The 27,876-nt window shown below is 35.9% G+C and overlaps 1 protein-coding gene across 2 annotated transcripts in view; it reads left to right on the top strand.

Moving 5' to 3' along the window:
- The window catches only part of CSMD3 (CUB and Sushi multiple domains 3), an 879,736-nt gene that overhangs the window by 412,861 nt on the left and 438,999 nt on the right, over window positions 1-27,876 (top strand). For both annotated transcript variants that reach the window (XM_081111575.1, XM_081111574.1), the window contains one exon: window positions 3,387-3,508. In XM_081111575.1, coding sequence (XP_080967701.1) covers window positions 3,387-3,508 — 122 coding nt within the window. The remainder of the gene's footprint in view (window positions 1-3,386; window positions 3,509-27,876) is intronic.

The following is a 27,876-nucleotide window of genomic DNA, read 5'->3' as shown; positions in this document are numbered from 1 at the left end:
TTTTACCGTCTATTTAAGAGCTGTGTCAAGGAACTTGGGTATTCCCATAGTAAACATTCTTGCATGAAAGCCACCTCAGGAGTTAATGAACAAAGATGACAAGCAAGGCCTTGTCCACAGTAGACTGTGAGTGTATATTGCATTTTAGAAAACGCAGCATGCCATAGAATTACTAAGTAGTAAGTGCCACTCAAAGAAGGTCTGTGTCCCATCAGAAAGCTCATTCTACTAACTTCAAACTAATCATTGGATTGCTGTAATTTTGTGTTGCTATAAGTTCTTAAAATATGTATAACTACATTTTCTATTAGGTCACTAGCACCTACACACCTATTCAAATAATGTGCTGTGGGTACTATTATCCATTGCAGAACCCTGAATGGAAGAAATGGGGACACTTCCTGTAGAAAAAGTGGCACATCAGCATGGCTTTGTTTAAATGAATATGATTTCTGCAGGCAAATGTAAGAAGTAATATAATTTTAGACTTTGAGACCATCATAGCAGAAGTAGAAAATTGTAAAGGGTATGGTACATTTAAGAAAGAGCAAGAATTCTTTTCTGGCAGAAGTTGCACATATGGTTGTATAAAATGGCAGGAAATTGTATTGGAAAAGCAATCTAGGTCCTCACAGGAATCATTTTATGTTCTATATAAGCCAGTTTTAATTTAGTAAAATAATCAAATCTGTATTTTAGAAAGAGAAATTAGTAACACTAGTGAAGATGAAACAGAGAGAGCAACTGGAGTATAAGAAGGATTTAAGTAGCTATTTCTAGTCCTGGAAAAAGATGATATGAAGCAGTGGGTATTGAGAGGGGAAGAAGAAAAACAAGATGTTTAGAAGAGGAGTGCATAGGTCTTTGCGAGTACTTATGTGTGGAGAGGGGTTAGATAAGAAAGGTTTAATTAAAAATATCTTTAAGCCCTAGCTGGTCTGGCTCAGTGGATAGAGTGTTGGCCTGCAGACTGAAGGGTCCTAGGTTTGATTCCGGTCAGGGGCACATGCCTGGGTTGTGGGCTCGATCTCCTGTGTGGGGCGTGCAGGAGGCAGCCAGTCAATGATTCTCTCTCATCATTGATGTTTCTATCTCTCTCTCCCTCTCCCTTCCTCTCTAAAAATCAATAAAAATATATTTAAAAAAACAAACATCTTTAAAACATTTCATGGAATATCCAGCAAACAGAAAACCCTATATAATAAAAGGCTAATATGCAAATCAACCAAATGGTGGAACAACTGGTTGCTATGGCACGCACTGACCACCGGTGGGCAGCCGCTCAATGCAGGAGCTGCGCCCTGGTGGTCAGTGTGCTCCCACAGGGGGAGGGCCGCTCAGCCAGAAGTCAGGCTCAAGGCTGGCGAGCACAGCAGTGGTGGTAGGAGAGACAGTGCTAAGGATGTCCAACTGACTTAGGGAGCAAGCCTAAGCCATCAGTCGGACATCCCCTGAGGGATCCTGGACTATGAGAGGGCACGGGCTGGGCTGAGGGACCCCCCTAAGTGCACAAATTTCATGCGCCGGGCCTCTAGTTACTCTATAAATCAAGAGAGATGGCAAAATTGTTGATGCAGGTTTGAAAGCTATCAATACAGAAGTGACCATTGTAGAAGTGAATTGGATGCACTATTTGGAAAGATCATTAAAGAAAGAGAAAATTGGCCATTAAGTCAATTTATAATTATGCTATTTCAGGGTCAGATAAAAAAAATAGAACTAGGACACAGGGTATGGAGCATAACTAATGTTAACAAATGGGGCAAAAAATTACGAGAGTTCAGGGAACTCTGTGTGAGGGAAGGAAGGCAATTCCAAACAAAGTTTATCATTACTTTCCATTACTGCTGGAGATTAAGTATGTGGAAAAGATGAAGAGATATTATTAGGTTTAGCAATTAGGTGATCTTTGTTAGCACTGAGAATGCAATTTCAACACTGGAATGGGAGAAATCAGACTAAAATGCTTTCAAAAGTAAAATAGAGGGAAGAAAGTGGAGTAGTGAACATGGATAATGTATAAAATGTTATAGTGATCTCACTTATATGTCAAACCTAAAAAAGAAAAAATCATAGAAATAGAGTATAAATTGCCAGAGGTGGAGCTGAGGGTGTTAGGTGGAATGGGGAGATTTTGTTTAAAGGAAATATATTTCCAGTTATAAGATGAATAACTTCTGGTGATCTAATGTACAGTATGGTGACTATAGTTAATAATATTGTATTAACATATTGCTAAGAAAGTGTAGAGATCTCAAATATTCTACCACACAAGCACATACACAAATAGTAATTATCTGAAGTGATTCTGTTAACTGACGTTATTATTTTGCAATATACATTTATCAAATGATGTTGTGCACCTTTAACTTACACAAAATCACATTTTAATTGGTTAATAGAGCTGGTAAAAAGAGGCAATTGTGAAATATTCAGAAATTGGTGAAGTCTTGATAAGCCTTTGTTAGCTTAAAATCAGCCAAGATGGGACTATTTATATCATGTGACTTAAAAACCAAAAAACAAAACAAAAAAAAGAGTGAATGGAAGAGAAGAAAATGAAATAGTAAGCATACAAGAATATAAAGAAATTAGGCAGAGAATAGGAAATTAAAGATTGGTAGTTAAATGTTGGAGAAAAAGATATTTATTTTCTCATTACAAAATGGCATAGCTTTATTGTTTAAAATTTATAAATCAGACACAAACAAGATAAAATGAAAAGCAATCATTAAATCACCACAAGATATACACTTCAAGTTAAAGAAAAAGATGGAAGTTAAGACAGATGCAGTGTGGTGACAAGCTCTTTTGTTAAGTAGAAGAAAGAAGGGTTAGAGGAAATATTATAACATTTAACTTTGTGGGACTTTGAATTATTTCATTGTGCTAACTCTTTGTGCAGCCTGAGTGGTCTAATTCACAGTTATATATAAGAACAGAAAGAGTAGTTTAATATTGATGCCTCAATTTTGCTATTATGTGTCCTAGGGTACTTAATAAATATAACTGAAAACTCTACCCTTAGCTTGCTTAATCAATCCAAGGCTTTGCTTCTTTCTCTGTAGATTTTTGTTAATATAATATTGGATAAATACCTATACCTTTCTCTAACTAAACTAACCTATTTGCAGTCAGAAGACACTTCATCATGCCTCACCCTTGCTCATCACTAATTTTCCATTGTTGAAAATAATGAGCTTGTGAACTGCAGAGTGTAAAAAACACTCTCATTTTGATAAGTGAATATTACCCAGCAGTCATATATATATCAGCACAGTTATAATTGTGCAATTTTGCATTTAAAATCCATTTGCACGTTATTTCATCGCTCTGGTTTTGCACATGGTATATGCTCATCTTTTAAAATGCAATTTCTCTTCCAGTGAAGACATGTGGCTCTAATCTTCAGGGACCAAGCGGAACCTTTACGTCTCCCAACTTTCCCTTCCAGTATGACAGCAATGCACAGTGCGTCTGGGTCATCACAGCGGTGAATACAAATAAGGTAAGAACGTCACCCGTGGGAGAAAAGCATAATCACAGAGCCAAAGACAAAGCTCGTGAGGAAAGTGCAGCAAAGAAAATTCATGTCTAAAGTATGATCTCTGCAGTATTTTCTACGTATCTGTTCTATGGAACATAAACTTATCTGAAAAATTTGGAAAAAATAAATTGAAAATATTACAATTCTACTCCCAGTTACTAACATATAATTGACAACACATTAACATTATAAATGAATGTGTTCTGAGACATGTTTTGGAAGGTTTTAAGTATATATTTCCTTTTTAAAAAAAGAAGCCATGAATAACGGCTTTTCACTTCATATCTTTTTGGCTTGACATATTATTCAGGGATATGATGTTTTCAACGTAGCTGACTTTCAGTGTTTCTCTATGCCATGCAGCTATTTTTTATTATAAATTCTTGATTTTAATGTGCTCTGCGCTAATAGAAGTTCATATTATAACATCTGAAAAGGTTGGGTTGTCTTTCTGTTTCACTAAAAGTGACTAATACATCCAGACATGTATGTGCTACAACACTTTGAACAAAATTATAATGCTGAATGAGTGCAAGGGAGGCTGAAAAATTAGCTAATTTTCCTCTCCTGCTCTATCCTGCTTTTCCTTGTAAAAATATAGAGGAAATAATTTTAACCCCCCCAGCCTGTGTCATCAGTTCAGTTCAATTCAACAAATGTCTATTTATCGATTACCTTTAAACTGCAAATTATGGCTTGTTGAGAAAATAAAAAATCATGAAGTACTTGAAAAATAAACTCAGGTTTAATGAACACTTATTAACATGTCAGGTAAAATTTGCAGCACTCTTCATAAATTATTTAATCTTCATAACAACCCCCCCCCAAAGGTAGTTTTATTTCTACATTTAACAGAGAGGCTAAATAACTTGCCTAAGATCTCAAACAGTAAATGTCAGAGCTGTGTATTTTATTTTTTTAAAATATATTTTATTGATATTTTACAGAGAGGAAGGGAGAGGGATAGAGAGTTAGAAACATCGATGAGAGAGAAACATCCATCAGGTGCCTCCTGCACACCCCCTACTGGGGAAGTGCCCGCAACCAAGGTACATGCCCTTGGCTGGAATCGAACCTGGGACCCTTCAGTCCGCAGGCCGATGGTCTATCCACTGAGCCAAACCAGTTAGGGCAGAGCTGTGTACTTTATAAGATACACAGCTTATCCTATTTATGAGGATATAGCTCACTCTAAGATGTAAATAACTTACACGAAGACAAGCATAGAGTGAGTTCATTGTAAAATACAGAACAAACACTTTGAATTAATCTTGCATGGAGATATAAAATCTTTTTGTGTCATGGTAATTACCTGTAATTTTCATCAAAACTTGGCAATTATGTTCTATTCTATAAGATATCTCCTCTGCTAAATTTAATTTATTCTCATTACTGAGTTACCTGAAGTTTCACAGAGGTTGTCACATTTCCTCTTGTTTATCTTACCTAATCTACCAAACTTTCATCTCTTCTTTTTCTCCCTAAAAGAAAAAAAAAAAAATTCCAATTTATTTTCTAAGGAGGACATATTACTTTCACCTCTTTATACTTTTTTCAAATAGCTGACTGAGGACATTAATTTTTAATCTGTTGCTTTACCTCTATGTTCATATAATGTATAAAAATTGGTTTTCAAGCATTTTTAATCCTGACACACAGTTAGAATTATATTTTACATTGTGCTATTGTGTCCCAGATCATACACACACACACACACACACACACACGCACACACAGTGTCACAAAATTATATTTTATCTTACTACAAAAGTGTACTTTTTTATTTTTCTAATTTATTATAATGTATTTTTAAAATATTGTTCATGCTTCACTAAATCAGTATCACAGTGCACTAAGAAGTTACAACACACAGTTTGAAAAATACTTTTTATAGTTATGCTTCCAGGGATTATCACAGTAGAAACTTGTTTTGGAAGGCAATTAATGACATGAACTATAGACAACACAGCTCTCCTAATTAACCAGCCTTCTTGATTCCTCAATAGCTATAATTTCCTCAAAACATTATTGCTCATATTTTTCATTATGTTTGGTAACTTGAAAAGTAATCATTGTATTCTAAATGTCCAAAACAAATATATGGGAGGTGAAAAAACTCTGAGATTTGAAACTGAATGAAACTGGATGGAACTGGTTTTCTATCTGGGCTTTCCCTCTTGGCTAATTATACAACTTTAGGCAGGTCTTTTCCTGGAGTGCTCTGAAACACAGTTTTATGTGTTTTTTAATCCTGTAGATAAAATAACACCATATCATAAAGTTGTTTTACTGATTAGATAAGGAAGTGTGAAATGTCTGGTTCAGAGAAGGATCACTGTAAATGGCAGTGGTTATCAGTTATTTGTGAGATGAGACTAACATATTAATTTAGAAAAACACTACATTATTGTTTTCTTCCACATTTGATTATGTGGCGGAATAATTTGTAGAAAGCTGTGTCTTATACTAAAAGTATTAGACATTAAATTATAGCCATTTTTACTGATCATTCTATCAACATTGCCATTAAACTTACTAAAATAAAGTGTAATGACTGAGCATTACAATCTTAAAGTAATACGTAATTTTAAGGTTGCTTTATATCCCTTTCACAAGCTTTTGTAAGGGAATATTTTCTTTAATTATAGCATTTCAGTAATGGGTATAATTGAGGATTTCTTCATAACAGCAAATTAAAATATTAAAGTTGATATTTTAAATTATCTGATCATTGAATTAATTATTCTCCTTGCATTACGATATGCATTTATCATCAGCTCTGTGTGAAATAATTTTCTGTCTTGAACAGTTTCTTAATTTTTATAAAGATGATTTTCCTCAGTATTAGAGGTGGTCTAGTGCCATGGTTGGCAAACTGCAGCTCGCGAGCCACATGCGGCTCTTTGGCCCCTTGAGTGTGGCTCTTCCTAAGCCTTAGAAGTACCCTAATTAAGTTAATAACAATGCACCTACCTATATAGTTTAAGTTTAAAAATTTGGCTCTCAGAAGAAATTTCAATCATTGTACTGTTGATATTTGGCTCTGTTGACTAATGAGTTTGCCGACGACTGGTCTAGTGCATTTGTCTTTAATCTCAAGGTGTACCTGAGTAGCCTGGGCACCATTTTAAGATATTCCACTTTCTACCACTGTCCTGCCTGATGACCCTCTTCTATCTGTTTGCTTTCTTTTATCACTCTCCCTTTTATGACTATCTTGTGCAGTGTCAAAAGAAAGGCATACATTGCTCTTCCAGCTAAAATATTAATATCCTACTTTACCTGAGTGTAAATAAAACTCTGGACATTCAGAGTAAGAAATTCAAAATCACAGCTCCTAAGTAAGATTCCTTGAGAACAAATCCAAACATAGATTCACTAAGATATATTTGAAGTAGACAATCTTATTTTAGCCAAACAACAAACTTATTAAATGCCCCATATCTTTATGTATGCATCTATGCATATAAGTACCTATCTATCTATCATCTATCTATCTATCTATCTATCTATCTATCTATCTATCTAACTATCTATCATCTATCATCCATCCAACTATACATCTATTTTTAATCTATCTATCCTTCTGTTTATCTCTTTCTATCCTAGAACTAGAATTCACAATACATAGAAGTATGTTATATACCAATTGAATTGAAACACAAAGTTTGGCTTTTAGAACAGAAATAATTTCTGATTTGTCTGATTGATTTTATAGTTTATTCATTTTTAACATATAGATATTTTATAGAAGTCAAATAAACTAATGATGCAAGATTTTAAGGGAACTAATATTTAAGGTATTTGTAAAATTAGAGTATAGTAGAAATTGAATTATTTGCATCTACTCACACTAGGAATTTAAAAAAAATAGATGCCTGTTTAAAATTGTGTAAGAAAGTAGTTTTCAAAAATATTTGATCTATATGTGTAAAAGTATTTGAAGGCTCTTTAGACCAGCACTGTCCGGTAGAAATATAATGTAAGACACATACTTAATTTTACATTTTTCTAGTAGTTGTTTTTTAAAAGATGAAATTAATTTTAGTATTCTATTTAATTTAATCCCAATATTATAATTTCAACATGTAATTAGCATAAAATTATTAATACGGTAATTTACCATCTTTTTTTTTTTCATTCTAAATCTTTGAAATCCAAAGTGTGTTTAACACTTAAGTAGCATCTCAATTCAGATAAGTCCCCTGCCTTATCTATAGCCACATGTTGCTGGTGGCTATCATATTGTACAGGGAAAATATTGAATAGTTTGACTGCTCTTTAGATAATATAAGGTGATGATGGTGACTCTTGAGGAGAAGAAATGCCCCATTGCAAGGGAATTGCCTGAAATGAAGTTTCTGTAGGGGCTTCATGGAAAGAGATGGGAATCGACAGGCAATTCTGGAAGACTTGGGGTTTTAAGATTCTCAGCTTTATTCTGAGGCATCCAGATGTCTCTATTTCAGATTTCAGGATCACTCTCCTTCTCAATTATCGCCCTAATTTTCACATGAGAAATTGTGAATCTATAAGTTAATCATACACTATAATTATGCAATGTGTGTAATTAAATTATGGGAATAAGTTTCAGCCCTATCTGCTCAGTGCTACATTGTCACCGTAGAAGGTCTCTTGTTCTCTGACCATGACTTAAACTGTAATTGAATTTTTTCTGATTCCAGTAAAGCCATCAATAGTCATCTCCTTCCATAATCCTAATAGTTTTGGGTATGACGGTCATCAAATGCAGCAACAGTTGTCTTGCCCCCTCAAGCCTGTGTTCAATAACTGTTTCATTCTAATCACAAGTAATGAATTAAATCATTTTTATGCCATTTTCTACAGACCAGGAGCTCCATGTCAAGACCAAAAAATAAGCAAAGCACTCTCCTAAATCCTATCTCTGAGAATCTATTTATTGGGCTCTTCTTGATACCAAAGGATGTATCAATCAAGGTCTGGTCAGGAAATATAATCTACATTAGTTATTTAAAATACACGGAATTCATTTGGAGGATTTTTATGCAGGTGTTTTAATTTGAAAATAACAAATTAATATACTAGCAGAAGCAATAACGGTATAGATAAACACCATATTTAGTGCTGGAGGAAGAAAATAGAAAACATGGTATCACAGAATCTAAGAGTTTATAATAGGGACTTTCTAAAATCCGCACTCAAATTTCAAATAAGGAAATATCCCATGGTTGGTTAGAGCATCATACTGACACACCAAGGTTTTGGGTTCCATCTCCAGTCAGGGCACATACCAGAAGCAACCAATGAATGCATGCGTAAGTGGAGTAGCAAGTCTCTCTCTCTCTCTCTCTCTCTCTCTCTCTCTCTCTCTCTCTCTCTCAAAGTCAATAAATAAAAGTTAAAGAAGGCACAAGAATAATATTTAATAGCAATAGTTAATCTATATTAAATGTCTACTATATAATAGGCATTGTTTTAAACCCTTATATATAACATTTAATTTAAGCTTAACAACACCCCTATATTGTAGGTACCATTATTATTCAGATAAAGAAACAGATTCTGGTAGATAATTTGCCCAACACCATAGTGTAACTTTCAGAGACAATATTGTTAATTACATCTATGTTTCTTACGTTGTTCACTTTTGTGTTGTTGTTGTTGTTTTCTTATTACCTCGCTTCCAAAGTCTCACTGGGCTCCTGTTCTTTCTTCAATCTTGGATTTTTAGCTTTTTCTTATTTCTATGAACTACCCCATATCGTTATATACGTGCATATTTTTCTAAAGTCAGCCAAAATAGTTTTTTTATTACTTGTCACCAAGAAATATTGAGGCGGGGAAATAATAATACAGTTGCTATTTCTATTGTTTTCTTCTGATCTAGCATAAGGAGTCTGTTGCAATGTTTAGCTCTCCCAATTTGTCCTCTGATACATTGCAGAATATTTTGCTAATTGATAATATGCACATTTCCTCTGTTCTTGTCTATATATAAGTAGGAGAAATCTACCCCAATATACAGTAATGTTTGCTACCTTTAACTTCTTGGGTTTCTAATGTCCTTTGGAGAAGTGATTCTTCAAATATGAACATATAAATTAAAAGTAAAGTCAAATAGTCTTTTCAATTAAATAATTATTCAGTGTAATATGCACAATCAAGAGGAAATATGTGAAAAACAATTATTTTTAAATTTTTGACCAGTTTTTGTTCTCACTTTAAGTGGAATGCACTTTTATCCACATTGAATGATTATTAGAAGAATAATGTTGATGTCTCCAGGATGTCAGCAATTCTCACAATGGAGAAAATAAAACCCATTGGGAGTAATAAAAGATTAAATTAACTGAGCATAGAAGAATATAATTCAGAGAGAATAAAGACAGGCACATGAGGTCAACCTCAGTTTAGATTATAACTCTCAGAAGGTTAGCAGGCATCTTAAGTGTCAGAGAAATAAAATTGATCATCAAAGAATAGGAATTTACTCTTTTGTTTTAATGTTGCATAACACTAACCAAAAGCCCAATATCTTTTTGTACTAAAAGGCTCTGAATATTTAATTTTTAAAAAAATATGGCTCATATTTGTACCTAAGGATTCATAGAATGTTGTTTACTATAACCTAGGTATATCAGTGAAGAGGATCAGTGACTCGCATGATTTAAAATTGTATATTTAAGAACCCACTTTGGAACTTCCTGATTTACGTATAGTAACTTTCTTCTTATTATAGATAGATTTAGAGGCCTGGTGCACAAAATTCATGCACTGTGTGTGTGTGTGGGGGGGGAATGGGGGTCCCTCAGCTCAGCCTGCACCCTCTCACAGTCCAGGAGCCCATCATCAATTGCCCTGAATAGGGAGACCCCGCCCACTTGCCACAGCCCACAGTGCCACCAGCCAGGTAGCCTGGGCCTCCCTCTTTGGGGTGATCTACAGGGGCTCCATGATCAATCGCCCCAAAGAGGGAGGCCCGGGCCACCAACCAGTGGGCTGCAGTGGGTGGGCGGGCCTACCTCTGTGGGACAATCATGGGGCGATGGCGGGGGCCCCCTGACAGATCGCATTGCACACGCCTTGGCTGGCCTGGTACCAGTGTGTGTCATAGTGTGGTTGTCCAGAAGGTCGTTCTGCTGTTCAGCCTTTCAGTCTATTTGCATATTATGCTTTTATTATTATAGAAAATCTATGGACAGAGTTTTGATTTAAGAGACAAAGCCCTGAATTCTTGTGTAGATTAGCTCACCTCTTTGACTCTTGTTTCCTCATATTTCAAGCGGGAATAATCGTCCATGCCTTCCATTCCATACAAGTGTTGGAGGATCCACAAGTTAATAAGCTAAACAACTTTATACATTGGAAATTATCTTGAAAATGTGAAGTATTATCTATGCCTATTATTTATACCAGACCTATTTCAAAGATTATTTTAGGTGGATGATATTATCAGATAAACTATAATACATAGGTTTAGATATGTTGAGTAACTAAAGATGTCCAAACATAAAAAATAGTACCTAGCTAATAGTGGGTGTTCAGTTAACATTTGTTGCATAATAAATAAAAATACTAATAGATAAGAATAAGCAATGTATATGGAATATGTGAGAAATTATTAGGCATTAGTGGGCAGTGGATAGAAAATATTTTGTTGTCATTATACTGCTTTATAAATAAATATAAACTATATTTATATTATATTAAATCATATTTATACTTGTATATTATTTTCTCTAATGTTATCATAAAACAGAGTGACTGGCTGTTTCATATAGTTCTGATAAAATTTCACTATTATCCTCACAGGGATTTGGTTTCTGTTGAAGTGACAGGATAGATGGGAGTTTCTCTCCTCACCTTTTCAAATGTAAATGCAGGAAGCAGAGCCAACCTTTTCTAGTGGGGGTTACTATCCCTTTCTAGGAGGTCCATTATTCTCCTCTTTATTCATTAAAGAAGTAGTGAAGGTCCATTTTATAATGTGGTAAAATAATTAAATTTGAGATATTTTATTCATATATTTAATGCAACACTTAAGCCCATGGTTTGTGTTTAGACTCATAAAATACCCACTCAGTACTCCTCCCTATAAACTCTGCAGGTGTCAGAAAACGCCCTTGACTTCCATGATAACACTATTATTAGGAGTCTTTCCATATTGTCACTGTTCCATCACTGAAGCTACCCTTTTGCCACCTAATTTAGCCTGACCACTTTAGGCACTAGTTCTTTGTGCCAAATAGTTGGAGTTTGAGGACAAATGCCAAACTTCAGTGCCAGGTCTGAGACGTCAGCCAGAGACTAGAGTGTTATTTTTTTTATAGACTGCAGCTGTCTCTTGCAAAAAGCACACCTAAGGTGAGGATTTGTTTGCCAGTGATTTATTAAGAAAGTGTGCCCAGGAAACTATTGAGACAGTGGGAAGTAAGATAGGAAATAAGTAGTTAAGTAAGAGTGCGAGTTCAGGTCAAATCCCAGGTGCAGTCTGAGTCCAGACAATGCACATTACATCTGAAAGTTTATCCCAAATTGGAGCAGGGGAGCTGGGATCTCTTCCTCTATAAGCCATAATCATGGGCTCAGGGTTACCCTGGCCCTTCAGGGCTCATGTAGGACAAAGCAGTTAGTTCCCACAGCCCAGAGGCAGTCTCCAGAAGACTTAGAGGCAAAGGAGTATGGGAGGTAGCAAACAGTTCACAGAAAGGACAAGAAGCACCCAAGGAGATCTGGGTGGAGTACTGACAGTGTCTGCGACACTCAGAGAAACCGGAGGGAGCGAACCTGAGGCGGAAGTTCAGGGATAAACTGAAGTCAGCGCCACCTGGGCTTACCAGGTCTTACCAAGTAACGACTCAGAAAGAGCTCAGGAGTACAGTGCAGATCAGTAGGTTAGAAATCAGAGAAACAAAGTAGAAGCTACTATCCCCAAGCCAGGCAGCGTGGCTGTGATCTCCAGTTACAAGACACCCCGACTTGGGAGCCGGGGAACTATCCGTGGTGCTGACCTTCATTTCCCCTCCTCTTGCCTCACTCACACCCGCCGGTATAGCACTTCTCGATTATTCCCAGCACTTGTCCTCTTGTCAACATGACTTATTTAGTTGAAATATTTTATATAAAATTAATTACTCTAGGCGGGCACATTGAGTAGCCATCTAAAAATAAACAAATATCAATTTGGTCTCAAAGCGGGTTTGCCGGTTTCCGTTGTCCAAGAGCTGCCTTTAATACCAGATAAGACTCATCAGGATCCCGCTTTCTCAAGCTCCAACCAGCAGAGCTGGTTGTGAGAATATGGCAGGGATGGTTTCCCGAGGATGTGGACAGTTGTATCTGGATTTTTTAGATTGGATTAATCATTTTGCTACTGGGACTTGCTGTGGCAGCTTTCTTATGGAATCATTCACATTTTTCTCTTGAAATGATAATGGCTGTTTCTGAATGGTTTTTGCTGTTATTATTGTAATGTTCATTTTCTATGAAGCACATCAAAATTCAGATTCACCTTTCAGCTTAGAAGAATTATCAAACCTTAGAAACACCCAGAGGCTCAGAAAATCTATTGTGAAATGGAGGCAGCGACAGCAACCACTAGACTATAATTTTTATTAAACCCAAATATCTTTGGGCTTTTGGACCCTTTAAGCCCCTGTGAGCATTGTTTTAAATAGAAATAAACTCTGGCTTCTAAAAAAACCCCACAAATATGAACAGAGAAAAAATAAAAATAAATATTACATAATGTTAAAAGGATTATTTTTTGGATAGAACAATGCATTTATTTTATTTCTTTTATGCTCACAAAAGCATTCTGTTTTAAATTTCAATAGTACATGTTATATTCTATAATGAAATATAGTTTAAACAATACAAATTAATTTTAAAAAAATATAGGTAGGGGGTACTTGACATTGCTGATTACTTCCTGCTTTTTGAAACGTTCTCTTCCGCTGGCTTTTTAAAAAAATTATTTTCTGATTCCTGAATTTTCTCCTACCTTCTCAGTCTTTGCGCAGTACTCATCTTCTTCTGCCATGTCATTAAAATATATGTTCTTCAAAATTCTGAATTCAAGCTTTTTTCATTGTAAATTCTTTTTTTCTTTGTTCACACATCTAAATAAAAAATCTGATTAATTCAGTATAGCTGATTAATATGCCTCAGGGTTGCTTAATTCTCTCCTCTAGATTTCCATTATTTCTCTTTTTAAATTATCAATCAACTTTTCAACTAGCGAAACTTCATCTCATTTTACTGCTTACCCAAAGACTGTTGACAAATCCAGTGCAACATTTTATTGTAAAATATAATATCTAGTTCCTTGATAAAATATTAAATACATCTGCAATCTGAATGACTCTTACCTTTCTGGGCTCATGCCCCAATAGTCTACTTCATTCCAGTGCATTACCTGAGCCCTCTGTTTTGGGGACACGCGGCTCTCTCTCTTTAAGGAATATGCTTCCACACGCTGTGCCTCTTTAAACATGCGGTCCTGGTTATTCTTGGCTGTTCTCTAGGCTTCAACCCATGTTTCACTTTTTCAAGGGAGCCTTTCCTGTCTTTCATCTTAGATTAGTTTAGGATCCTGCTCTGCATACTTGCTCACCAATTATTGCATTAAACTGTGATTTTCTGTTTACTCATCTATTTTCTTTAATTTTTAAAGACAAAAGTCATACTTGAATCCTTGCATCCTTAACATTTAGTCGAATAGCTGTACTAAATATCAGGTGAGGGTATTTCAAACAAATATTGAAATAACTGATTAAATGTTCCCATGTAAAAATCTCACTGGTGTATTTGCATATTTATTAGCTTTTCCTGAGAACTGTGATTCTTACAAAAAAAAAAAAAAGGAAAAGTTTTAGTTATTTTTTTCCCCAGTACTCCTCCCATTACTAACTGTTGGTGTTCCTACCACATTAATTTCAATATTGTAATTGTTTTTGAATGATCAAAGCTGTGTTGTCTGATAATTAAGCGTAAATTTTAATTCACATAAATGTTGACAATTACTATATTTTATAAAACCAAATAAAATTTGGGGGGCCTGGCTTAGGAGAGGAAAATGAGAGACTAGACAAAGAAATCCTTAGTTAAAAGTAGCAGGATACTTACCAGTTAGGACTAGGTTGTCTATCCGTGACAGAAAACCCCATTACAAGAGAGATTTAAACAAGATGTGGTCCAAGACTCACGGGAGCTCTGCTTTAGGAACTCCTCAGTGACATAGGCAAACTCACTCCTCTGCCATTCCTAGGGAGGGACCCCTACCCTCAGGTTCCAGCACGATGTCTCACACATTCTATACAGCATACTGTGGGAAGAGATAAAAAAGATGGGGGCGAGGGCAATGGACCAATGCAAGCTATTTCTTAAGAAAGGTTTCTGCAATCTGCTAAAAAACACACACACATTTGTTTATTTATTTGTTTGTTTGTTTACACCAAGACTTAGGAACATGGTCATACTCAGCTACAAGAGAGATGGAAAATATAGTTTTATTTAGGGTAACTTGGCATCAGCTAGAAATCCTACTACCATGGAAGAAAGAGTAATAGGATGTTTGGGAAAGGTTTGACAAACCCTATTACACAAATTTAGTCCAAAATTGATGGGTAAATGAGGACTATTCCTGTTTAAGAGCTGCCTGGTAAGAAGACAGATATTATTAATAACTAAAAGCCCAGCACATAAAATCGTGCTTGGGTAGGGTCTCTAGCCCTAGCCTGTGATGAGGGTCACCTTCCTCCTGGCTCACCAGTCCCCAGTCCCGCCCTGCCACCACCCACCGGGTTCCCGGTGGTTCCCTGTCCGCCATACTGCGATCGGAGCCTGCAGGCCCAAAGGGGTGAGGGGGGGACCGAGGGGTGGTCAATGCATCGCATAACAACTGATTGAGCAGCTGTTCTGATCATTATGGTTGCTGGCCTTTTATTATATAGGATATTGAGACATTAAAATGGACAAGAATTGAGCTCACATAACAGGAATTATTCTAAGCTCTTGTTATATATAATCTCACTTAATCCTCTCATTAAATATATTAAGTATCTGCTATTATTGTGTTCATATTATACATGTAGAAACCAGTTTAGTTAACTTAAATGACTTGTCTAAATTTGAAAGGCAAGTGGCCACACTAAAGAATGTAAAAGTTATGATGGTTACATGGCATTAAAATGGTGATGGTTCTATTGCTGCTGTAACAAATTATCATAAATGTTGCTTAAAACAACACATATTTATCACCTTACTAGAGGTGATAAAATTTGTGCGTGACATTTGTGCATGGGTAGGGTCCCTATGTCTGGCCAGCGATCAGGGTCGATCAGGGCCAGGCCGATCAGGGCCAGGCCAGAAAGGAGGCAATGGTCGCCTGGCCGGGCGTGGAAGGAACGGACGCAGGATGCTGCTGCCACCATTGTCGGGGCTCCGCCACCCCCGGGCTTCCCGCCTCCCCCCTCCTCCTTCCCTTGGCGCTGCACTGCCACAGCAGTGGAAGGGCGGCGGGCTGATGGGCGCCTGCAAGCCGGGGGAGGGACAGTGCATGGGAGATTGGCTGTCATCCCCAAGGAGGAGCCGGCCCTCAACCCCCTGGGAAAGGGGCTGCGTCCACACCACCCACCCCCAGTTCTTTGTCCCAGCCCAGTGGCCAGCCCTAATTAGGCGAACAGGGCCTTCCGGGGGTGAAGGGAAGGAACCACAGGAGGTTGGCCGGCCAGGGGAGGTTGGCTGTGGGAGCGCACTGACCTCCAGGGGGCAACTCCTGCATTGAGCATCTTCCCCCTGGTGGTCAGTGTGCATCATAGCAACCAGTTGTTCTGGTCATTCCAGTCATTCCAGTTGCTTAGACTTTTATAGATATATAGACTAGAGGCCCGGTGCACAAAAATTTGTGCACTGGCAGGGGAGGTGGGGGGGGTGCCCCTCAGCCCCACTTGTGCCCCCTCATAGTCTGGGTCCCCTCGGGAGATAGACACCTTCTGGCTTAGGCCTGCTCCCCGGGTGGCAGATGGCAGGCCCGATCCCTTGGTGCCTGCTCCGCCTCCCTGGGTCGCGCACACGGCAGGGCCGATCCGGGGGTTGGGGCGCCACCCCGGGTTGGGTTGCACATGGACACCCGCCGCCCTGGGTCGCAGATAGCAGGCCCAGATGGCGGCAGGGAAGGCGGGATGGCGCTGTCCCGCCCTGCCTGCAGTATGCAAATTGGCAGTTAATTTGCATATCACACTGATAAGCCAATGGGAGGTGTGGTGAAGGTATGGTCAAGTACTATGTTTGTCTATTATTAGATAGGATGGCTCTCTGGGTCATGAGTTCAATACAGGTCTCACCACAAAAAATTAAGGTCTCAGGAAGCTGTTTTTCTGGAGCTCTAGGGAAGAATGTTTTCTGTTTATTAATGCTGTTGGCAGGATTCAGTTCTTTGTGGTTGTAGGACCAAGGTCCTCAGTTGCTTTGCTGGCTCTTAGCTGAGGGCCATTCCCAGCCACCTTCAAATCCAATAAAGGCAGGTGTATTTCTTCTGGTGTCACATTTCTTTGCCACAGTCTCTGCCATTCTCTTCCACTTTTAAGGACTGTGTGATTAGATCAGGCCCACCTTGAATATCCGGGATAAATTGTTCATCTCAGTGTTCTTAACCTTAATCACATCTGCAAGTCCCTTTTAGCATGTAAGGTACATATTCACAGGTTCCCTAGATTAAGGCATCTTCATCTTGGAGAGGCCATTATTCTGTTTACCACAGGTGAGAAAGAGAAGGGGCAAGGAAATTGGTGACTTTTCCAAAGTGACTTTTAAGGAATGGTGTCTTAAATGGTAAACTCTGTCCAGCAAAGGAGACAGAGAACTCTAATTACTCTCTAAGATATAAAAAAAAAAAAAATGACAAAGGCCAAGCTTAAAATCTTGACTGTGTCCCATTCTGTCTTTCTTTTTCTTTCCCCAAGAGGGATCCCTTTATCAGTAGACAGATTTAAATATCATTTAATTATTCCAGAATTCCATGCCATTTTCATTCCATGCCTTCCCTCTATCCCTAGCAATGAAAGATGATATTTCTACTTAGGTGAGAGGAAGTATTCATGGAAAGCGTTTATGTCCAGATGTCCTCATCTACCCATAATGATGCCTTTAATGGTGAAAAACACAGGCAAAAAGGGAGCAGGTGGTAAAATATAGGTTAGGTAAAGAAGAATTGCTTGTGTAAAAGAGATACCAAAACATCTTCAAGCTAAACCATAGCTTGTCACATCTGTTAATTAAAAGGGCCTGTTAATCATCTTGAGTAAGAGTTATAGAATGGGAAGTGTTCTTTCATAATGATGAGAAAGGGAGAGGTTGTTATGAGTTAGAGTGTAGAAAAGTGTCTGGCATACAATAAATATTTAACAAATATATGGTGTTGATTGTATAAATTTTTACATTTCTGTATAAGCAAATATTGTATGCAGTTTCATATTATAGAAATCACCTAAATGTAATAAAATAATGAATTATAAAACATTTATATTCTTATGTTAGTGAAACAATTCTCAAATATTTATAACTTACTGTGTGCAAGGCACTCTACTCGCTGTAAAAATATGTAAGCTGAATTTATTCATGACTTATGTATGATTATTTTATAATTTTTAAAACAGCTCCTAGAATTGTACAGTTTTCATATTATATCTTTTTTATTTCTATAAATACAATTTTTTAAAATTTATTTTTCTGCTTATGATTATCAGTTTTCCAACTGATGGCACAGAGAAGTAATAATAATAAAAAAAAAAGACCAAAATCTCTCTTCTTTGCATAGCATATATTTATTTATTTTAGAAGCATTATATTTCACTTATTCTTAAAATAATATTTTAACAGTTCATCACATGTATATTGGTTAATTCCATAATTACATGACCAATATTCTAGATTGTAGTTTTAATAAAGTTAGATGTCGTTTCATTTTACATCTTGAAAACTGAAGCAACATCATGTTGTTTTTTTAATAACATGAGACTTTCATCGTGTTTTCTTTAATCAACATTTTACTTTCTCCAGAAGGTGAGTCACCACCTACCTACCTGTTATACCATTTAGGATAAAAATAAAATACTTGTTCTACTTCTTTTCTGTATTTTTTACCATCAGTGCTACGATTTTATCATATTCTAACATAAAATATAAAAATTTCTGTTCGTATGCAAACATACATATTGCATAATGATATAATGAATCACAGATCACCACCCATTTAACCTACCTCGGCTTTTGTTTTCTCAATAATAAATAAAGATAATAACACCTTACTCATGGGGGTTTAGGAAGGATTATATGAGATAATCCACATTATACACTTAAACAGAATCTAGAATATGGTACGTGTTCAGAAAAGGGTAGTGAAATAATAATAATAATAATAATAATAATAATAAAAAATATTACTACTGCTGCTGCTACTAGCACCAGCGGCAGCATTCTCCGAGAGTGTTCTGAGACCTAATGCCTCCAACAGCATTGATGCTTCACTTTCTACTGTGCAGATCACACAGGCTCTCACACATTTCAGAACTCGGAATATCCTCGTGGCGAATCCCTGCTGAAATTAGTCATCAGAGCCATGAACAGATGCTTCTAAGAAGTCAGAATGGTCTTCTGCTAAGAGCCTGTAAAAGGAACTGAGATACTTTATTATAGATTCGAAGGTTATCTTAATGACAGCCTTGGAGTTGCCGAGAGCTGCAGTCACCATTCTGGGGCATTGTTTTCTGCTCCAGCTGCCCATCATCAATAGGTGCAGCTAGAAATGTTAAGGGGGCCCCTTAGCAAGCGGTACAGGGCATGAGGAGGCCAGCCACTGCTTGATTTGGGGGTTGTGAGCCTTTGAGAGGTTTTAGGGAAGTTCATAACCTGTGCAGAGGAGACAGGCCATTTGGATGGAAAAGCCCCTGGAAGCGGTTGGCTGGACCTGAAAGGTGGGTGGGGTGGGGCCTCAGGGGACCCCAGGGCAGGGTGAAGGGTGCTAGCCAGGTTGATGAGGGTGGGAATTAGAATCCGCTTCATGATTCATTACATGTGAAAGTGTATTGTAGGTGATTCTCACTACCATAGTATTGTGCTTAATCATTTTGAATGAATCTCATTTTTTAAGAAAGTTTCAAGTTAAAGATTCTTTGTATAAAAATAGATATAGATGTATAAATGGAGAAACAAATAGATATGGATTAGGCTGACCCATTACTAAAGAGGAAAATAAAACAGCCAAAGGCCTTTCTTATCAAACTCATTTTAATAACTTCATTTTTATTTGTTTCCAAAATATTTGGATATGTACAACTGAACATATAAAAATTTGTAATGAATATCCTCCTAAAACCAATGACATTATCCAAAAGCATTTTCTTCAAAAATTTTAAATTCAAGTTGATAAATTATATGTATAATGAAATTTAAATTATGTCCGCCAGTAGCTAAGCATGACTAAATGACAGAAAAGATCCTACAGTTTTGTACAGTTATGTTATAGATTTGATGCAATTTTTATTTTTACTTTTGTAGCTTCTTCCCTTCAGTGAAACATTTGTAATGCCATATTTAATCTGTCGCTGTTACATTCCAGCAGTCCCCTGAAGGGGAAGGCCGTGTAGTGACACAAAAGGCATAAGAAAAATAAAACAAAGCTGAAAGCTTTCATCATCCTATCAATATCTTTCTGAGTCTCCAGGCTCCCGTCCTCCCCTGCCTCTAATATATGAGCCCTTGTAAGAACTGAAACTATTAACCTGATGCTGGCAGCATCGTGGACGAACCTAGAGAACTGCCTAGGCTGGCACTTCTCATTTTATATGGTCTAGTTCAGTCCTGGAATATGTCTTCTGTAATAAAGTATCCATGTATTCTGTTACAATGTATAATTCTTCTAGAACCTGAGACGTAGTCTTTATTTTAAAGAGACAGAATTACTTTCAAATGAGTAAATGTTGATTTGCATGTGTCATATGAAAGCTTTTTATATCTTACAGTATTTACCTATTTCACGTAAATTTAGCTTTGTAAATTTCTTTTTATGAAAATATGCAAATTGAGATGCTTACTAATCAAACAATTATTAAACACTAATTTTCCATAAGCATATGAAATACATACCACATACAATATCTATTACAGAAACAGGCACATTCTAGGGTTGTTCTGAAATGTGACGTTTAAAACAAATGTACTTCATCTTCTGCTCTGTCTGAATTAGACTTTACACTCAATAAAATTTGGTAAAATAGTCCTGAGAGCCATCGTTTTTGTAGTGGGCTTTTGAATAGTGTTTTTATATGTATGAAGAAGGAAAAAAAGGTAAAAATGATTACAATTATTTTTATTTGGGGTAAAGAATCATGAGGGAGTCCACTCTTCTTCACGCCCACTTCCAAAGCCAGTTTAAGTTCTTGACCCTAACCTTGCCCTGCTCCCCTTCAAATTCAGATGGTTCCTGCTGCCAAAGTAAGCAAGCGAAAAGCAAATGCAACCCAGTCAACCCTTTGCCCAAAACTCACTGCTTGCAGCTCTTCATTTACAAAGTTCTTAACACCATTTGTTTCCTGCCTCCATCTTTAGTTTTCCTTCTCATCACTTCTTCTCTCACAGTTTCTATTGCAGAAACAAAAAGAATATTCCTTCCCACTGTGCCATGTTTTGTCCATTCCCCTACAGTGTTCTTTCCCAGTTCCCATCTTCACCTTCCATTGCACTGCCTGGGAGTTTTATCCTGGGGGAAATCTTTCTTCTTTCCTCTCCAGTTGGATTAGGGGCTCTCATCTCTGCTTCCCTGTAATTCTGTGTGTCCTTGTCCAGAAGCATTTAATACAGAGCGCTGCATGGGTCTTGTTTACCTCGTGTCTCCCCCTTGTATTGTGATTGTCAAGGTCTCTGGAAAGTATGTGAAAAAGGAAGTGCTTTAATTGGATGTTAAATTGATTGTGTGACATGGCATTGCATAGCTGAAACTTAATTAAACTGTGTATATTTTTGTATTTAAGCATATATTTTGCATTCTGGATTTCCTCATCTGGCAACAAAAATACTTGTTAATGTTGGAGTGAATTATTAATGTTCTAAAGTGAACATAATGGAGAACACTACTTCCAGAAAAGAGAATTTTCTAGCAGCATAGAGTTTGGGGGAAATCTCTTCTCTTTGAATCATAGAGGCATTGCCAAAAAAAAAAAAGAAAGAAAAGAAAGAAAGAAAGAAAGAAAGAAAGAAAGAAAGAAAGAAAGAAAGAAAAAGAACTTTATCCTCAAGATTTACTGTGAAGAGATATGAGCATCTATTTTGTGCTGAATTAGTTATCATAGCTAATAATAACTGCCACTTATTGAGGATCTACTGTATATCAAGTACATATATGTTGTTTTATAAACTTTAATTAGATACTTGCTTCAATATGAAAAAAGTATGAACTTTTTATAGCTATCAGAGACTCTCTCCAAATAATATAACATTATATGGCAGCGATGGGCCTTAATACCCTAGGCTTTGCTTGTGCACTTGATTCTATCATTCTGTCTCACTAAAAAGCATAGCATGGTATTGAAGTTAAGCTATCATTAATTTGTTTAGTTGAACATCATGAAGGGTTTATTTTAATTCTCTACTAAATATATTGGTACAAATGCCTAATACCAGCGTCAGGTGCTAAAGACATACTGAGAAATTTCATTTGCTTTCAGATTTGTTTTGAAGAAGACAAACAACAAAAACAAATAGACTTTACCATAGAAGATAAAATAGCTTATTCCAACCCATCCTTCCTGTATTTCCCCCAAGGATTTGACACTAGATATCAGAAATTATCTTCCCTTGCCAACACTACTAGGTATTTAACACATAGGGCATATGCCCAACATCAAAGAGCATAGTTAGAAATTGTTATGCAGTATTTGGCAGACAGAGAGGATTTCCTAAATTGCAGACTTTACTATACAAGCACAGAATAGTGTGATGTTTAAGCACACAGAGTGTGTCATCAGACAAATCTGAAATAGATTTTAGCACCATCATTGTTTGCCAAATAAATCTGGGCAAATTATTTGGACAAGGTATTTCTTTAAAAAGAGAATAGATTAAGCCTATTTATCCACTAGAAAGTTTTCAGTTTTAAGTATAGGAAACCATAAATCAAATGGTTTAAGTAATAAGGAAATGCATTTTTTGGCACAACATGCTGTCCAGAGGTATGCAGTCCTCAGGTACACAGTAAAAACATCTAATATTGGCTCTGAGCATCTTCATGCCCTGGCTTTGTCCTCAAACCATGTTACACAATGGCTGTAATAGTGTCAGTCAATACATTCAGTCACTTCCAAAGCAGACTGATTCTTTGGTTTTCTTCTTACTTCATTATTTAATTAAATTATTGTGGTAACACTGGTTAATATCATTATATAAATTTTAAGCATACACCTTTATCATACGACATCTGTGTATTCTTATTGTAAGCTTACCACCCAAAGCTATGTCTCTTTCATCACCATGTATTTGACATAGTTCACCTTCTTTATCCTCCCCTGACTCTTCCCCTCCTGGTAACCATGATTCTGTTGTTTGTATCTGAGTTTTCCTTTTATTTGTTTTGCTTTTTTATTTGTTACTTCTTGTTTTCTATCCCATATATGAGTAAATCATACTATTCTTGTTCTTTTCTGTCTGACTTTTTTTACACTTAGCATTTAATTTGAGCACCAAGAATCCTTTCCAAAAGCCTTCCAGTAGATTTCTTCTCACTTTTCCCTGATCAGAAGTAGGTCACATACTAATATGTAATCTTACCCATGACAAATTGAAATGAGACTGCTAAGATGGGCACAGGCTGATTAGGACCATTCCATAGAACTCAGAATGGGGTCAGCAATCCATAAATCATGTGGATATGTAGAGTAAGATACATAGTTGAACAAAACCAGTGTTCTCCTAAGAGAAAAAGGTCGGGGTGAACAAAGGAGAGGGCTGTGGGAAGGCAGTTGATTATTTCTGCCACAGTGCTCCCTTTTGATTACCAGATTTCCATATAGATACCTCTTCCTCTGCATTCACTTTGTAAAAAAAAAAAAGCCTACACGAAACAGTCTTCACCTATGTCAGTGGAGAAAACCCAAAATGTCAGCCTGTCACTTCATGCAATGAGCTTAGTATGTCCAAGTGTTGTACTGGCATCTCCATTATTTCCAATGTGGTTTCCCATTATCCAGAGACCTATGGTAAAAAAAAAACAGGGTATCATCACATCCCGAATATAATGATAGAAAACAAAGGTGGTAACTGTCTTAAACACTCCCATTCAGAAGAAGAGAGTATTGAAATTCATAGAGCAATACCCTGCTGGACAAGATTGGTGGAGAGACTACCTTCTCTGGAAGTGGAATGAGTTCCTTGATGAGCCTGGCAAGTAGCAGAACTCCATCTCTCTAGGACCTTACTCTGATACAGTGTGACATGGATTCTGAGAAGATTTTTTTTTTCCATTGGACAATGCTGCTCTAAGACTTTAGTATTATAAACACGATTGCATCTAAAATTAGATGTTTCTGTTGCTTTTGCCACCCTCTACCAGAATCCATAGTTCCTGATCCATAGGTCAAATGCCTATACTCTGCTCATTGGGAAATAGGCTCCTATTTCCTCAAATTCAAGGAGGATATTTAGGTGCTAAGCGGCCAAACGAATGTACAAATATGCACTACATATAGTTTTAGGGTTAAAACAAAGCAATGCATGTAGAATAACGAGCCTAGTATCTTACACATTATAAATATTTGTCAAGTTTAAATTTTACTGGGTAACAGATATGCAGCTTAAAATTAAGCATGAATTTCACATGACTTCATAAAATATAATGATGTAGAAATCATGGCTCTGTGAATAATGCAGAGATTGAAAATTATGAGACATAAGTTTTACACCAGTTTTATCAAAATACCCTAAAAAATCCATGTATTGAAACTTATCGGAAATGAAACTATTACGCATGTAATGTTTAATGCTATTTTCAGATTTCAAACTTCTGTAAAGCCCATGTTAAAATGCATGAGATTATTCTTAACTGACTGCCTTAGTAGCTTCAAAGTTTTAAATAACCCTCAATAAGCAGCACTATATAAGCCATTTGGAATTACCCCCCTACAAATGGAAGTAATTGCTTTTAAAAATCAAGACAGTTATAAGTAATTTCTACATTTTATTATTACGAGTTTTTTGGCAGTACTCTGAGCTAAATGCAGCTTTCTTTTTCTACTCACGAGTGATTAATAATAAAGCAAATAAGGCAAAATATATGACATTTCTTTCTTTACTAATAAACATGATATTATTCCTGTTTTCCTACTAAATATTTCAGCCCTAATGCCAACTAAACATGTAAAGAAAGCATGCATATTATATTGATGATGATTTATTGATTTTTTAAAATCTTTCTACTTTATTTCCACATTATGCCAAGATAAAGGCATGGAAAATGGCTATTTGGTCAACTCCATATTACAGTAGAATCTGTAGAAAATTTCACATCACACTCCTGATGTTACATTTTCTATTCTTGCACAGACAAAAGTATAGTGTGTTGTTTTTTTCTTTTTTTAAATTTTCCAAATTACCTTTATACATTCTATTAAATAATATTTTCTCTATTGGGAGTATCTAATGTACTATTTTTGAGTTTTATTAGCATGCTTTATTTATATTAATGTGACCATTTGAGGGAAAGATCGTTTTTGTTTCTTTTTTAATATGTAGATTTTACTTTTAAACTACTATTTTAGAAGCAATGTTTAAATTAAGCCTCAGTGAATTAAATTATAATGAATGTTTTCTACAAATCAGACTATTCTAGCTTCTCAGTGATTGGGTGTCATTGAAACTGTTCAATAATTACAACTGTCTCAAATTTTAGTGACAGCTCAGTGGTTAAGTGCTTACCAGAAAATATATGGATTATTTAGTAATTAACCCATCACTTTAAAATGGATAGAGTTCTCACTGTGGCATATATACATGCATGAGTCTCAGTTACAATTCAGGCAAAGTCAAGTCTACCATTAAATGGATGTCCAAATTCTTTAGGACATGATTACACAAGAATGACTATCAAAAGATTCGCATAAAATTAGCAATTCAATCAATGAGTCGTTTATTAGACACATATTTTGTATCTACTAGCCTATTAGGCTTTTTAAGCCATTTTAAAGGAGATGTTCCTTAATTTTAAATGAAATGCACTCATGGATCTATTTTGAAATGTTTGGAGTAAAGTGGATCATGGCATTTCTTCTTTTAATAGGATGACAGACGAAGTATTCTGAGAGGTCTACCCACTGAGAAAACACACATCATATTTTTCTTCAGAGCATTGCTAGTTAACAAGAATATGTACACATATAATGAAAAGAACAGTGAGCTGAAATGAAAGAATAAATCAGTATAAAGCTCGGTTTTCCTTGGAGCAAACAGCAATTAGTCTATGGAATTCTAAGATTAGGGCCTCCTCTCCTTAGATCAATAAGTAAAGAAGCTAAACTTGAAGCTTTAACATTTATCTAAAAACCCACAAAGGGTGTTAAATTTACACTAGCATGCTAGTAAACCTTGGATCTAGTTAGCAGACAATGAATGAAATTATACCCAATTTAGGCCTTCAGGATTCTCAAAGCTTAAATTCAAGCAAGATATTCTAAAGAGATATATATACCTAGACACAATCTTGTCAGATTGTTGAAAGGTAAAGACAATCAGGATCTTAAAAGCAGCAGGAGAGATGCCACTTCACACCTGCTAGGATGGCTGTAGTAAAACACAAACAAAAACAAACAGAAAGTAAGTGGTGTTGATGTGGAGACATTTGAAGCCTCACGCATTCCTAGTGGGATTTAAAACGTTGCAGCACTTCTGGAAAATGGTTTGGCAGTGTCTCAAACAGTTAAACATCGGATTAATACATGACCCAGAAATCCCACTCCTATTTTTGGAAGCTAAGTAAAACTATCCTGTAAAAACATCTGAGCCTCTTTTTGGGGAGCAGTAGTTGACATTTTACTGCTTGTTTATTTCATAGTTTAGGCCTCTTATTTTATTTATTTATTTAGTTAGTTATTTAGTTGTTTATTGAGTCAAGTTATTGTTGTTGTTTTTTTCCTAGAAACAGTCAATGCTGACAAAGTTTTCAAATTCACTGTCATATAGTCATTCACTTTCTTTTAGTCTGTGCTGGGCCTGCATTTCTGCCTTGTTTCTATTTCTAATATATAAATGTGTGTCCTCTATTTTTATTTACTACTTTTCTTTTGGTAAATATTTAAAAGAAAACTTACAATTTCAACCATTTTAAGTGTACAATTCATTGGCATTAAGTACATTTACTATGTTGTGCAACTATCACCCATGTCTGTTGTCAATAGTTTTCACTACATCAAGCTAAAAACCTATTACCATTGAGCAATAACCACCAATTACCCTGGCAACTTCTATCTCTATAAATTTAACTTCTATCTCCACTTGTATTTTCTAACTCTACAAATTTACCTATTTTGATATTTTATATATGGGGAATCATATAATACTTGTCTTTTTGTCTGGCTATTTTCAAAGTATTGGAAAGTCTTTCATAAGATAAAAGAACATGTATATTTGTCAACTTATTTTATGATACCAATAAATTTTAAGAGTAAATAAGCAAGGAAAACCAGAGAAGCAAACTTCCTCATGTTTATAAAGTATTATCTACCTTAAAAATATTCTTAATGGTGAACCATTACATATACACCTTTTAAAATAAAATACAGTTTTAATGAAGTTAACTATCACCTATTCTAGTAAAATTATATAAGAGATCCAAGGCATTAAGATAAAAGAAATTTTTTAAGAAGCTTAAAAGCAAGATTTAAAATGTTATTTACAGAAGACATGCTTGTTATGTAGAAAAATTAAGATACTTTACAAAGATTTTTAAATAATAGGGAAGGCTTATCAAATTGCCTAAATATGAAGTCATTTAGCAAAAATAAATTTCATTTCTACATACCAACAGTTGAAAATATAAAGATATATATCATTGAAACAACAGCAAGAAAAGATTTCAGCATATGTATAAAAAAAAGAGTTAAGCCAATTTATGTTGGTTCAGGGCTAGATAAACTGATCAAGAGAATAGAATCTAGAGCCCCAAAACCAACACCCTCTTTATAGAATCTTTATGTATGTCCGAGTTTGACATGCAGATCACTAGGGAAAGGAGGACTATTTATTCAATTAAACTACAGAGACAATTTCTTGTTCATATTGCAGTTAAAGAAAAATTGAAAGCGATG

The sequence above is a fragment of the Myotis nattereri genome (genome assembly GCF_964212035.1).
Source record: "Myotis nattereri genome assembly, chromosome: 17".
In the NCBI taxonomy this organism is placed as follows: domain Eukaryota; kingdom Metazoa; phylum Chordata; class Mammalia; order Chiroptera; family Vespertilionidae; genus Myotis; species Myotis nattereri.
This window is presented reverse-complemented; position numbering and strand designations above follow the sequence as displayed.